Source organism: Pipistrellus kuhlii, unplaced genomic scaffold (genome assembly GCF_014108245.1).
Source record: "Pipistrellus kuhlii isolate mPipKuh1 unplaced genomic scaffold, mPipKuh1.p scaffold_m20_p_25, whole genome shotgun sequence".
NCBI lineage: Eukaryota > Metazoa > Chordata > Mammalia > Chiroptera > Vespertilionidae > Pipistrellus > Pipistrellus kuhlii.
This window is the reverse complement of record NW_023425524.1, coordinates 1282501-1296855: the sequence shown is the minus strand read 5'-3', so window position 1 is coordinate 1296855 and position 14355 is coordinate 1282501. Positions and strand designations below refer to the sequence as shown.

Sequence of the window (14355 nt, the reverse complement as noted above, 5' to 3'; positions counted from 1 at the left end):
GGCCGCGGCTGGGGTCCGAGTCCCGCCCCGTCCGTCAGACCTCCTGCTGGGCGGCGGCCACGCTGTCGGCCGGGCTCCGGGCCGGGCCCTGGGCCCCCGGGACCGTCCCGCTGATGTTGCGGACGGCGCCGTAGGTCTGCTGCAGCTGCGGGGACAGGGCCGTGCGCTCGGAGGCCATGCCGTTCAGGATGCGGGGCACGTAGGGCTGCCGGCAGACGGGGAGGGCGTGAGGGCTCGGCGGAGGGGGGACGTGGCACCCCATTCCTCCTCCACCGGCCCCTCTCCTCCCAGGGACACATAAAGAAACACCACCGAGCCCTGGCCGGTGTGGCTCCGTGGACAGAGCACCGGCCTGAGGACTGAAGGGTCCCGGGTTCGATTCCGGTCAAGGGCACAGGCCCGGGTTGCGGGCTGGATCGCCAGTGGGGAGTGTGCGGGAGGCAGCCGATCCATGATTCTCTATCGGCGTCGATGTTCCTCTCTCTCTCCCTCACCCTCTCCCTTCCTCTTGGAAATCAATAAAAAATAAAATAAATAGCCCTAAATAAAATTAAATTAAATTAAATTAAATTAAATTAAAAATAAAATTAAATAAATAAATAAATAAATAGCCCTAATCAATTCGGCTCGTTGGCCTACAGATTAAAAGGTCCCAGGTTCGACCGGTTTGGCTCAATGGATAGAGCGTCGGCTTGGGACTGAAGGGTCCCAGGTTCGATTCCGGTCAAGGGCATGTACCTTGGTTGCGGGCATATCCCCAGTAGGGGGTGTGCAAGAGGCAGCTGATCGATGACTCTCTCTCATCGATGTTTCTGACTCTCTATCTCTCTCCCTTTCTCTCTGTATAAAAATCAATAAAATATATTTAAAATAAATAAATAAATAAATAAAATAAAATAAAATAAAAGGTCCCAGGTTCGATTCCAGTCAAGGGCATGTACCTTGGTTGCAGGCACATCCCCAGTGGGGGGTGTGCAGAGGCAGCTGGTTGATGTTTCTCTCATCGATGTTTCTAACTCCCTATCCCATTCCCTTACTCTCTGTGAAAAATCAATAAAATATATTTTTTAAAAAGAAAAAAGAACGAGGGCCGTCCATCATCCATCTGGCCCGCCTCCTCCCAGGCATGTCTCCCCAGAACCTTCCCTGGGGCGAGTCCAAAGACAGACACTGCTAAGAGGCCTGACAGCTGGGAGGCAGCTGCTAGAAAACAGAGAGAGAGGAGAGGGGCAGCTGATCATCAATGTTTCTAACCCCCACCCATCCCCGCCCTGTCAGGGGGCAGTGGACCCAGAAGGAAAGGAGACTGTGCGGCCGGTGCCCGCACACAGCGGGCGCCACGTCAATGCGGAGCTCCGGGGGAGCCGGTCTGGGCGGCGGGGGGACCCACGCAGCAGGCGCTGCTGGGACGCCGGTGACCGGCTTCCCCAAACCACAGGGCCTGGCGGCCAAGCCGGCTCTCCGGCATGAAATATGCAGAGGAAAGTGAGCCGGAAGCCGACACCCGCGGGGTGGGGCGCGCGTCCTGGCAAACAAACCCTCCTCCTGTGGGGGATGCGGCCTCACAGCCAAGTTACAGCCCCACAGGCCCCCGGATGCCTTCCCAAGTGACAGGAACTCACGTGACCGAGGGGCTTCTCCCTCTCTCTCTCTCTCTCTCTCTGTCTCTTTTAAATGTTTTATTGATTTTTTTATGGAGAGGAAGAGAGAGAGATAGAGAGTCAGAAACATCGATGAGAGAGAAGCATCGACCAGCTGCCTCCTGCACACCCCCTACTGGGGATGTGCTCACAACCAAGGTACATGCCCTTGACCGGAATCGAACCCGGGACCTTTCAGTCCGCAGGCCGACGCTCTGTCCACTGAGCCACACCGGTGTCGGCAGGGGGCTTCTTTCTCCACGAGATGATGGGAGGGTGCCTGCCGGGCCCACGGGGCTGGGTCCCCGGCCGGGGCTGGGTCCTGGGGGGGGGGGGGAACCCCAGGACTTACCGTGTAGGGAGGGGGTACGTGGGCCAGGGCCTCGCTTCCCTTGTCCTCGGCCGGCTCCTCGGTCTGCAGGAAACACAGAAACTCCCATGATGAGCAACCATGAGTGTCCAGAACAGCACCCTCCAAACAGGCGGACTATGACACCCAGAGAGACAGTGCCAGCTGGCACCCGGCTCCCAGCAACAGCCCCAGGGGGCATGGGGAGGGCGTGGGGAACAGGGATGGTGTGGAGTGAGAAATCTCATATTGCACCCAGCTACCCACGTCTTTGGGGGGGATCGGGGAAGGCGGGGGATCAGTAAAACCTAGAGAAGCGCCGAAACCGGTTTGGCTCAATGGATAGAGCGTCGGCCTGCGGACTAAGGGGTCCCAGGTTGGATTCCGGTCAAGGGCATGGACCTTGGTGGCGGGCACATCCCCAGTATGGGGTGTGCAGGAGGCAGCTGATGGATGTTTCTCTCTCATCGATGTTTCTAACTCTCTATCCCTCTCCCTTCCTCTCTGTGAAAAATCAATAAAATAAAAATAAAATAAAATAAAAAACCTGGAGAAGGTCGTTGACGTGTGAGTGGGAGGAGGAGGGGTGCAGGGCGGACCCACACCTCCTGGGCGCCCAGGCCCCGGCTGGGGGGGGGGGGTGCTGGGGGCGGCCCCTTTACCTTGTAGTTCAGAGGGCTGAGATGCTTGAAGCAGCCGAAGCAGGTGTAGCCCAGGCAGACCAGGATGGTGAGCAGCAGGACCAGGAAGTTAAACAGGGTGGCGGGGGCTGTCCAACCTGGGGACGGAGGGACCCGGCCTCAGAGATGGGGGGGGGGGGGCTGCCTCACCTCCCTGGGCAGGTGACTTACAGAGAAGGCACCGCCCCCTCCCCGCCCTCGAGCAGCTGGGACCCCGGTGAGGGCATCGGCCAGCTGCCCGCTGGGTCGGGTCCCTGCAGCCTCTGGTCAGGGTGAGGCGGGTGGAGGCCCTGCAGAGCCGGGCAGTCACATCTCTCCTGCCTTTTCCGTTTCCCCAAGAGCATTGGGTTTCCCTCCGGCAGGTCCCCCCCAGGTGAGGCGTGAGGGGTCGGGACCCGCCTCCCCATCTCCTCTGGCTCAGCCCCCCACACGGCAGATGGAGGACCATCCTCTCTCTCAGCTGCCTGGGGCCGTCCACCTGCCCTCCGCCTGTTACTCTCCGGCGTGGGCCAGCCAGCCCTCACCCCGGGGGCCACATTCTGATTGGACACCCAGCCAGCCCTCACCTCGGGGGCCACATTCCGATTGGACACCCAGCCAGCCCTCACCCCGGGGGCCACATTCTGATTGGACACCCAGCTATCCCTCTCCGAGGACCACATTCTGATTGGATAACCACTTGGCCCTCACCCTGGATGCCACATTCTGATTGGATAGCCAGCCAGCCCTCCCTGGGGGCCATATTCTGATTGGACACCCAGCCAACCTTCACCCTGGATGCCACATTCTGATTGGACACCCAACCAGCCCTACCCTAGTGGCCACATTCTGATTGGACACCCAGCCAGCCCTCCCTGAGGACCACATTCTGATTGGATAACCACTTAGCCCTCACCCTGGGTGCCACATTCTGATTGGATAACCAGCCAGCCCTCCCTGGGGGCCACATTCTGATTGGACACCCAGCTATCCCTCTCTGGGGGCCACATTCTGATTGGATTACCAGCCAGCCCTCACCCTGGATGCCATGTTCTGATTGGACGCCCAGCCAGCCCTCCCTGGGGGCCCTCACCCAGGCGCAGGAAGGAGAAGAAGAAGAGCCAGAAGAGGCACAGGATCGGGGCGGCCAGGGCCTGGTTCACGGCCGCGAAGTGGATCCTCTTCTCCAGCTTGGCAGGGAGGTAGGCGAAGTACAGGTTGTGCCGGTCCACCATGTGCTTGAGCAGGATGTAGATGAGGCCTGCGGGACACACACACACACACACACACACACACACCACACGTGAGCGGGACCCGGCGTGGCCACGGGCGTGGCTGTCCACGGAACTGGGCTGGGGTGGCCGTCTGACCCCGTGAACCAGGAGGGCGGCCGAATGCATATCCTGGCTCCAGCGTTCCTGGTCTCTCTCCTCCCTCCTCTCCTCCCTCCTCTTCTCTCCCCCCCCTCTCTCCCCCCCTCTCTCCCCTCCTCCCTCCCTCCTCTCCTCCCCATTCCTGACTCCAGGAGTAGGAGTGTCTGTGACTTGGGGCCCAAGTGACCTCCTGCCTTCCGCCAATGGATGCTCAAGGATCTTAAGGGGCATCACACTGTCTTATGTCAGGTTCTTCAATATTTTTTGCTTTTTCTTTCATATATATTTATATATATAATATTTTATTGATTTTTTTACAGAGAGGAAGGAAGAGGGATAGAGAGCTAGAAACATCGATGAGAGAGAAACATTGATCAGCTGCCTCCTGCACGCCCCCCATTGGGGATGTGCCCACAACGAAGGTACACGCCCTTGACTGGAATCGAACCTGGGACCTTTCAGTCTGCAGGCCGACGTTCTATCCACTGAGACAAACCGGTTTCGGCTATATATATATTTTTTTATAATTGACTTCAGAGAGGAAGGGAGAGAGAGAGAGAGAGATAGGAACATCCACGATGAGAGAGAATCATGGATCGGCTGCCTCCTGCACGCCCCGCCCTGGGGATGGAGCCCCTAACCCAGGCCTGTGCCCTGACCGGGCATCGAACCCTGACCTCCTGGTTCCTAGGCCGACCAGGAACATTCTGATTGCAACTCCATCACCGAGCCCCACTGGCCAGGCTGGTTTTGCTTGGTTTTCAGAGAGTAATCCTACACTTTAAAAATAGTGCAGGAGAGCAAACAGGGAAAACTCCAACTTCCTCCTACGCCCCGGCCTCAGCTCACTCTGCCAACCGGCTCCGGTGCTGGGTTTCCTTCTAGAGCCTTCCGCCGGCCGGCCGTTCCCGGTGTTTTATTTTAGTTGCCAGACCCTGGCCTTGAACGCCAAACCGTTCCACGTTCAGACCCCTCACGGACAGACACCGAGTGCTTCGTCTGGGAGGGGGCAGAAGCAGGGCCTGGCTGGTCGGACGGCGTGACCCCCCATGGGGGGTGCAAAGGCGACGGCCAGAGGGACAGCAGGCAGGAGAACCTCGATCATTACTGCCTCGGTGTATTCAAGAGTCGGCCAGGCATAGAGCGGTCAGCCCTGCCCACATGGCTCAGTGGTTGAGCATCGACCTATGAACCAGGAGGTCACTGGTTCGATTCCCGGTCAGGACACAGGCCCAGGTTGTAGGCTTGATCCCCAGTAGGGGGCTTGCAAGAGGCAGCCGATCAATGATTCCTTCATCATTGATGTTTCTCCCTCTCCCTCTCCCTTCTTCTCTCCAAAATCAATAAAAACATATTTTTTTAAAAATAAGCATGTAGCTCAGCAGCTGAGTGTAGACCCAGGAACCAAGAAGTCACCGGTTCGATTCCCAGTCCGGGCATATGCCCAGGTTGCAGGCATGTACAGGAGGCAGCCAACCAATGATTCTCTCTCATCATTGATGTTTCTCTCTCTCTCTCTCCCTCTCCTTTCCTCTCTGAAATCAATAAAAATATATTTAAAAAATAAAAGTAGCCGAAACCGGTTTGGCTCAGTGGATAGAGCATTGGTCTGCGGACTGAAGGGTCCCGGGTTTGATTCCGGTCAAGGGCATGTACCTTGGTTGCGGTCATATCCCCAGTGGGGGGCGTGCAGGAGGCAGCTGGTCGATGTTTCTCTCTCATCGATGTTGCCAACTCTCTACCCCTCTCCCTTCCTCTCTGTGAAAAATCAATAAAATATGTTAAATAAATAAATGTAAAATTAAAATAAGAGTGAAGTGGTCACACTGGCAGAGCAGCTCAGACCAGAAGCGCTGAGGGAGGCCACAGCTTGGGAGGCCAGGGGAGGGAATTCACGAGAAGTGAGTTAAACTTGGTGGCACCCGTGGCTCCTTAACAGCATGTGGCTCTTGTGGCTTCAAGAAGTCCCCTGTGTGCGGGGCCCCAGAGTGCCCGGTGACGGCTGCCTCGGGGCGCCAGGCGGAGTCAGCCACCCGCCCACCCGGACCGGCCGCGGGGCCCCTCACCGAAGGGCGCGATGATGGGGCAGGTGATGCTGTAGGCCATGATGACGGAGAACACGCACAGCATCCACGCGTACATGGCTCCGAACTCGAACTCGAAGGCCTGGTTCTGTGGGGGGGGGGAAGGAGAGGAGGAGAGTGTTTCATACATTTTTCCTTTTTTTAAAAAAATTTTTAAAAATGTATTTTATTGATTTTTCTTACAGAGAGGAAAGGAGAGGGAGAGAGAGCTAGAAACGTCGATGAGAGAGAAACATGGACCAGCCGCCTCCTGCACACCCCCCGCCGGGGATGTGCCCGCAACCAAGGTGCGTGCCCTTGACCGGAATCGAACCCGGGACCTTTCAGTCCGCAGGCCGACGCTCTATCCACTGAGCCACACCGGTTTCGGCTGCTTTCTTTTTTTTTTAAGTTTTGTCTTTTGTAAGGGGGTGTGTGTGGGGAAAGCCTGTGGCTGAGGGCCCGGCGCCGAGCAGGCGGCCGGGGAAGTGCCCAGCGGGGAAGCTGGTGGGGGACCCCACGCCCCCGCCCCGCCGGCCGCACCTGCTTGACGTTGCGGCGGTCGGCGGCGGTCTTGGCCATGACCATGCGCGCGGTGTAGAGGATGAGGCCCGGCAGCCGCAGCAGCTCCATGCCGGTGCCGATGAAGGCCGAGGCGATGACGTAGTTCACGAAGAAAGCGCCCTGGTCCGGCAGGAACACACACCTGGGGGCCCGGGCGGGGAGGAGGGCGGGGGCGAGTCAGAGGAGCCGGGACCCCAGGCCCCCGGGGGGGGTACGTGTGCAGCACCCATGGGTGCCTGGCCCTGCCCTCTCGGAGCTCATATCCCGGGGGTCAGGGAGCCTTCCCGGGAAGGGGATGTGCACACAAGGTGGAGAGTGAGGGCCGCCCTGGCTGGTGTGGCTCAGTGGATAGAGCATCAGCCTGCAGACTCAAGGGTCCCCATGTTCGATTCCGGTCAAGGGCATGCACTTCGGCTGCAGGCCCCTCCCGGGCCCAGGCCCTGGTCAGGGCGTGTGCAGGAGGCAACCTATCGTGCTTCTCTCACGTCAATGTTTCTCTCTGTCTTTCCCTCTCTCTTCCACTTTCTAAAAATCCGTGGAGAAATATCCTCTCTGTTAAAAAAAAAAAAAAAAAATCAATAAAATATACATTTTTTTAAAAAGTGGGTGTGGCGTGAGCTGGAAATACGAACGAGGACCCACATCAGCCGTGAGCTGAGCTCCGTTCTCCTGGCTGAGGTAAGCCACAGCCCAGACTGTCGCTCTGGCTGAACGTTAATTATTTCTTCCCCTCCCGCCCCCGGCCTCCCAGGGGCCCCGCAGCTCCTGCTCCCCGGCGGCTAGGGCCTCGGTAAGTAAGTTTCAGGGACAGAATGAGGCTGTGGCTAATTGAGTCTCGGCCTACAAAGGGAACCGCAGGTTTTGGCCAGCTCCCCAGACGGGCCAGCTCCCCACACGGGCCAGCTCCCCACAAGGGCCAGCTCCCCAGACGGGCCAGCTCCCCTGGGGTGGCCGAGGGCTCTGCCCCCCGCCCCCTCCCACCACCCCCAGCAGGAACCGGGTCGGGGAGCAGGGAAGGCCGGGGCCCATGGGCTCCGGGAGAAAGGGGACAGGTACCGGGCCACGGCTTCATCCCCTTCGCGCAGCTGATACTCACTCCAGCCGGATGGAGGTGTCCGGGGAGGACTTGTCAAAGAGCCACCGGAAGAAGAAGTCCAGGCTGGAAGACAAACAGATCCCGTCAGAATGGACTTCTAACCGCCTCGCGATCACAGCACAGACATCCCTGTTCTTCTTCTTCTAAAAAACAGGCCGACCCGGACTCCGCATGGCGAGCAGGAGAGGTGGCCCCGGTACCTGGTGAGGCCGAGGGAGGGCAGGATCAGCACCATGAAGATGAGGAAGATGTAGACCTTGGTCATCATGATCCGGTTCTCCCCGGACCTGCGGGGGGTCAGGCGTGAGCTCTCCCCGGCCCCGGGTCCCAGGGCCCCCAGGCCGCCCTGTGCCCGCCCCCGGCTCTCACTTGGTCCAGTGGGACTCCAGCAGCGTGGAGTAGTACACGATGGACGGCAGCAGCGCGGAGAAGGACCAGAGGAGGAGGGTCGGGAAGAACTGGCTGATGACCGGGTCCTGGAAAACAGGGCCCATGGCACAGAGGGGTGAGGGCGGGGAGGGGGCGGGGAGACCACGGCCTCCTGGCACGGAGGCCCAGAGAACACCGGGGCTGGGGGCTGGCCCTCCTGACGCGCTATCCGCTGAGCCACACTGGTTTGGGCTCTCACTTTATTTTTTATGTACCTATTATTTATCTATGTATTTATTTCAGAGAGGAAAGCAGAGGGAGCTGAAACCGGTTTGGCTCAGCGGTAGAGCATCGGTCTGCGGACTGAAAGGTCCCAGGTTCGATTCCGGGCAAGGGCATGGACCTGGGTTGTGGGCACATCCCCGGTAGGGGGGTGTGCAAGAGGCAGCTGGTCGATGATTCTCTCTCATCGATGTTTCTAGTTCTCTATCCCTCTCCCTTCCTCTCTGTAAAAAAAAAATCAATAAAATATATTAAAAAAAAAAGAAAAAAAGGAAAAAAGGAAAAGAAAGAAATAAAGCAGAGGGAGAATCATGGATGGGCTGTCTCCTGCACGCCCCCTACTGGGGATCATGCCAGCAACCCGGGCATGTGACCTTGACCAGAACCCCCCAGAACCAACACTGTCCCTGGTACAGGGACCCCTCCCCCCCATTCCCCAGGATGGGCCCTGGCAGGATGCTGAGGACTCACGTTGAGGGCGTGGATGGGCTTGGTGACGTTGAACTTGTCCATGGTGGAGAGGATGATGGAGGGCGTGGTCAGGAAGAAGAGCACCAGGAAGAGGACGAAGTTGATGCCCAGCCACTGGAGCCACCAGCGGGCGCCCTGGACCGAGAGGTTTTTCCTGCGGAGGAGAGGGCACGGCCTGAGGCTCGCCTCCCGGACCCGGCCACCAGCCCCGCCCACCGCGCCCACGGCTCAGGGGGTCAGAGTGCCGGGGGCTCCGGCGGAGGGCTCACAGCGACCTGGGCGTACCAACGAGGTCGCTGCGCTGACCTTCAGCCACTGGAAGGTCAAAGGGTGGGGCCTGCTGAAGCCGGTGTGGCTCAGTGGATAGAGCGTCGGTCTGCGGACTGAAAGGTCCCACGTTCGATTCCGGTCAGGGGCATGTATGCTGGTTGCGGGCACATCCCCAGTAGGGGGTGTGCAAGAGGCAGCCGGTCGGTGTTTCTCTCTCATCGACGTTTCCAGCTCTCTGTCCCCCTCCCTTCCTCTCTGTAAAAAATCAATAAAATATATTTTTAAAAATAAAATAAAATGAAATAAAGGTTGGGGCCTTAGGAGCTCAGAGGAGATGCAACTTATTCTCCACTAACTGCTGAACGGATAATTTTTAATTTTTTAAAAATATATATATTGATTTTTTTTTTTTATTTTTTTTTTTACAGAGAGGAAGAGAGAGGGATAGAGGGTTAGAAACATCCATGAGAGAGCAACATGGATCAGCCATCTCTTGCACACCCACTACTGGGGATGTGCCCGCAACCAAGGCACATGCCCGTGACCAGAATCGAACCTGGGACCCTTCAGTCCGCAGGCCGACGCTCTATCCACTGAGCCACACCGGTTTTGGCACGGGTAATATTTTAGAATCTATAGAGGGGTCGATACTATTACGAAAGTTAATTTCCACTTCTTTTTTTTTTTACTCTTTCAAGGGGCCCCCAGGCTAACGAAGCAGGCGACCCTCGCCCTCGGCTGCCCTGTCGGAGACAGGGCCCACGGGACACGTGCGGCTCCTGAGCCCGGGGCCGCGGCCCCGGCGGCCGGGGGCTCACCAGCAGATGTCCTCGGGGTAGGTGGCGAAGGTGACCGTCCACCGGGAGATGCAGAGCTCCCGGCTGCAGGAGGACGGCTGGGGCTCCCCTTGGCACCGCAGGCCCTGGCACTTGCAGGCGTTGAAGTCCTTCAGGATGCTGCGGGGAAGGCAGGCGTGTCAGGGCCCAGGCCATACGGGGCCGTGCACAGGCCCAGCACACGGGGGGGGGGGGGGGGGGGGCGGCCGAGACAGATGGGGCTTGGCTTTATGACTATTGGTTTATCATACTGAATGCAGGACCCTGGCTTGATTAGTATGGATTTTTTTTTTTTATTATAATTGACTAGAGGGCCAGTGCACAAAGATTCATGTGCAAGAACGGGCCTTCCACCGAAACCGGTGTGGCTCAGTGGATAGAGCGTCGGCCTGCGGACTGAAAGGTCCTGGGTTCGATTCCGGTCAAGGGCATGTACCTTGGTTGCTGGCACATCCCCAGGGTGGGGTGTGCAGGAGGCAGCTAATGGATGTTTCTCTCTCATCGATGTTTCTAGCTAGCTATCCCTCTCTCCTCCTCTCTGTAAAAAATCAATAAAAAATATTAAAAAAAGAGAAGGCACAGCCTTCGCTCCAGCCTGGACACCCCTTTCCGCCTTCCCACGCTGCCCAGAGGCCTGGAGCAACTGGAGGGCGGTGGGGGATGCAGAACACCTGTGTCCTACCCTTAGCCACTTGGCACCTGTATATGCAAATTAAACTGCCATCTTTGGCGGGTTAATTTGCATACTCACTCCTGATTGGCTGTTGGGTGTCATGAAGGTACAGTCAATTAGCATGTTACTCTTTCATTAGTGTAGATGCTATGAGAGAGACAACATGCGTGGCCCGCTCTGTGGAGGCTTTTGTTTCATCCTCCGAACATCCCTGCGAGCCAAGGATGATTATTCCTATTTTACAGATGAGGAAACTGAGGCTCTCCGATCAGGTTCTACGCTCCATCTGTCCGGCTCCGGTTCCCAGCTGTTTGCACTGCCCCCCTCCACACCCCCGCCGGGATCCTGCTGCCAGTGGCTTCACCCTTCCAGGCTCCCTCACTCTCTCCCCAGGCCCCAGCCTCGCTATCAGACCACAGCACACGAGGCGTCTCCCGTTCCGGTCGGAGATTTCCCTCCCTCGGACCCCCCACCTCCACCCTCGCCAGCGCCTCCTCCACCCTCCCCTCTGTCTCCCATCCAGTGCCCCTCTCTCGACCCCACCCCTCTGGGGCTCCCCGGGCTCGGGCGGGCTTTCTGAGCCGGACCGCAGGCAGCCGGAGGCGTGTTTATGTAAACCCCCTCCCCCAGGGCCAGGCTGCCTGCAGCCATGAGCGCCCGAGTGAGTGCCCCTTTGTAGGAAGATGGGGAGCCCGTGTACAGAAGCAGGATCTGCAGTGCAGAGTGGCCATGGGAAGGAGGATGGCATCCCGCTGGTGGGATGCTGGAATGCAGAGCCGAAGCCAAGAACCAAAGGACCCCTGAGGCTGCTGGGTAAGCCACACCCACGAGAGGGTCTCAGTGAGAGTCCCCCGAGTCCCCTGTCCCACAGCCTGGGCCCCCCAGAGGGGTAAGCATGGTGGTGCCTCCCAAGCCAGCCCTGGGGAGGCAGATGGACCCGCCATCGGCGGGCCCCAGGGATGGGACTGGGCGGTGCCATCTCTCCTCGAGAGGGCTGGCTGGCGGGGCCAGGGGCCCAGGCGGCCGGCCCGGCGGGCGGACACTCACTAGGTGGCCATGGACTTCTCCTGGAAGGTGACGAAGGCCATGCCCAGCGGCTGGAACTGGACCCGGGACTCCTCCTCCGTGATCCGCTCCGTCAGCCGGTCCTTCAGGCCGGTGTAGTAGGAGATGGCGTCCTCCTGAGGGGGACACGTCCCCGTGAGTTCGGGGCCCCGTGTGTGCGGGGGGCCGGGGAGGGGGGCGGGGCCTCACCCGCTCGCAGCCCTGCACCTCGAAGCAGCAGAACTGGCCGCAGGGCCGCGGGTTGATGAGGGCCCGCTGGCCCGTCTTCAGCTGCAGGTTGGAGTAGTAGGTGAGGCTCTTCTCCGTCTTCTTCCTGCGGGAGGGGCGAGGGGAGGGACGTCAGGCCCCCAGTCCTCAGCGCGGCCCCGCCTCCTCCACTGGGAGCCTGGCCTGAGCACGCCCGAGGCCATCAGCAAAGCAGGGTGGGCGCCTCCGGGGGAAGGGTCAGAAGGCGCAGGCCTGCTCACCGGTGCATACCTGCTTCCCCCCCACACACACATGCACACCCGCTCGCTTGTGCAAAAATCGCTTCCCTGTGCGTGTACACCCACTTACACACACACACACACACACACACACACACACGCACACTTGCTCGCTTGTGCAAAAATCGCTTCCCTGTGCGTGTACACCCACTTACACACACACACACACACACACGCACACTTGCTCGCTTGTGCAAAAATCGCTTCCCCGTGCGTGCACACCCATTTACACACACACACACATGCACACCCGCTCGCCTGTGCATGCCTGCTTCCTCCCCCCACACACACACACACACGTGCATGCACACCTGCTCACCTGCACACAACCATTTCCCCGTGCATACACGCCCACTCATCCATGCACTCTTGCTTCCCCGTGCGTGCACACCCCTTTTCACACACACACACACACACACACACACACACACGCGCGTGCAGGCCCCCGTACCTCTCCTTGCACAGGTAGATGAGCTTGGCCACGTTGTAGCACAGCTGGACCTCCACCACCTCGCACGTGGGGTACGCGTCCCTGCGCCCGGGGCGGCCGGAGACAAAGGCTGGCGTTGGACAGGGGACCCCCAGGCAGGCAGGGGACCCCACCTCCGCGGGCCGCACGGCCATCTTGCCGCCCGTCCCCAGTGTGGTCCCCCTGGGAAGGGCCCGCCCCCCTCACCCGGCCCCGCGCACCGGAAGTGGCTCTCCACCGCGTCCCTGGTGGCCAGCCTGGGCAGCCCCGTGACGAAGAGGGTCCGCCGCACCTGCCGGGGAGACAGGGGAGGGGAAGGTCAGCGGGACGAGCTGACTCGGAGCTGCCGGTCCCAGCCGCAGATCCGAGGGCTGGGTGGCCCCTAAGCCCCGCACCCTACACCCTGAGGCTCACCAGGCTCTCGTCCTTGCACCTGATGGACTGCGTGTGGTGCCGCATGAAGCCCAGGGTGAGGAACAGGTAGACGACGGCGCAGACGGTGTGCAGCCAGAGCAGGTCGTTGCTGGGGGACACGGCCTGCGGTCAGCGGGGGGCAGGGGGGACCCCAGGCAGGGCCGGGGCGCAGGGGCTGGGCCACCTTATGGGCCTGAGCTCAGGAACAGTGACGTCCTCACCAGAGGCTGGGGGCCAGCCCCCATTAGAGCGAGGCCCCCCGGTTTCCTACAGCCCCTCAGAACAGCAGCTGCGAACGGGGTGTCTGTGCCCCGAGCCCAGCCATCCGCTGGGGGGGGGGCTTGAGGGCATCTGTCCGCCCCTTTGGGGCCCCTCCCGCCGACGACACTGGGCTCCAGATCCTGCCCGCTCCCCGCCCTCGCCCACCGGCACCCCCAGACCCGTCCCCCCTCACACACACTCACTCGGTCTGCAGGTTCGCAATCGTCGTCCTCCCGAAGCTGTAGGCATCTTTCTCTGCGGAGAAGCGCGGGGACTGAGAGCCAGCCTTGGGGAGGGCGGCTCGGAGGACGAGGCCGGGGCCCAGAGCCGCCCCATCTTCCCGGCCACCCCGACATGGCTCTGCGCCAGCCCCAGAGGCTCCCTTCCTCTGTGACATCAATAACAATATCTTTAAAAATGAGCCCTGGCCGAAACCGGTGTGGCTCAGGGGATAGAGCTTCGGCCTACAGACTGAAGGGTCCCGGGTTCGATTCCCGGTCAGGGCACAGGCCCGGGTTGCAGGCTCGATCCCCAGTAGGGGCCGTGCAGGAGGCAGCCGGTCCATGATTCTCGTTCATCACGGATATTTCTCTCTCTCTCTCTCTCCCTTCCTCTCTGGCATCAATAAAATATTTTTTTTTTTTAAAGAAGAAGGCTGAAACCGGTTTGGCTCAGTGGATAGAGCGTCGGCCTGCAGACTGAGGGGTCCCGGGTTCGATTCCGGTCAGGGGCATGTGCCTTGGTTGCGGGCACATCCCCAGTTGGGGGTGTGCAGGAGGCAGCCGATTCATGATTCTCTCTCATCACTGATGTTTCTCTCTCTCTCCTCTCTCTCTCTCCCCTCCCTTCCTCTCTGGCATCAATAAAATATATTTTTTTTAAAAAGAAGGTGGCTGAAACTGGTGAGGCTCAGTGGATAGAGCGTCGGCCTGCAGACTGAAAGGTCCCGGGTTCGATTCCGGTCAGGGGCATGTACCTTGGTTGCGGGCACATCCCCAGTGGGGGGTGTGCAGGAG

The 14355-nt window shown here is 59.6% G+C and overlaps 1 protein-coding gene across 8 annotated transcripts in view; it reads right to left on the bottom strand.

The window, feature by feature from the left end:
* The window catches only part of TMEM63A (transmembrane protein 63A), a 62176-nt gene that overhangs the window by 25648 nt on the left and 22173 nt on the right, over nt 1–14355 (bottom strand). For 6 of the 8 annotated variants that reach the window (XM_045587074.1, XM_045587076.1, XM_045587075.1 and 3 more), the window contains 17 exons: nt 13543–13594; nt 13079–13187; nt 12886–12956; nt 12647–12727; nt 11900–12023; nt 11693–11826; nt 9955–10092; nt 8867–9020; nt 8114–8220; nt 7945–8031; nt 7745–7807; nt 6628–6790; nt 6088–6193; nt 3742–3909; nt 2652–2767; nt 1993–2055; nt 35–205 (listed from right to left, as the gene is read on the bottom strand). In XM_045587074.1, the coding sequence (XP_045443030.1) occupies nt 35–205; nt 1993–2055; nt 2652–2767; nt 3742–3909; nt 6088–6193; nt 6628–6790; nt 7745–7807; nt 7945–8031; nt 8114–8220; nt 8867–9020; nt 9955–10092; nt 11693–11826; nt 11900–12023; nt 12647–12727; nt 12886–12956; nt 13079–13187; nt 13543–13594 (1907 nt within the window). Of the gene's footprint in view, nt 1–20; nt 206–1992; nt 2056–2651; nt 2768–3509; nt 3520–3741; nt 3910–6087; nt 6194–6627; nt 6791–7744; nt 7808–7944; nt 8032–8113; nt 8221–8866; nt 9021–9954; nt 10093–11692; nt 11827–11899; nt 12024–12646; nt 12728–12885; nt 12957–13078; nt 13188–13542; nt 13595–14355 lie in introns of those variants that run through there. The other 2 variants (XM_036453445.2, XR_006742611.1) reach the window with 2 other exon arrangements.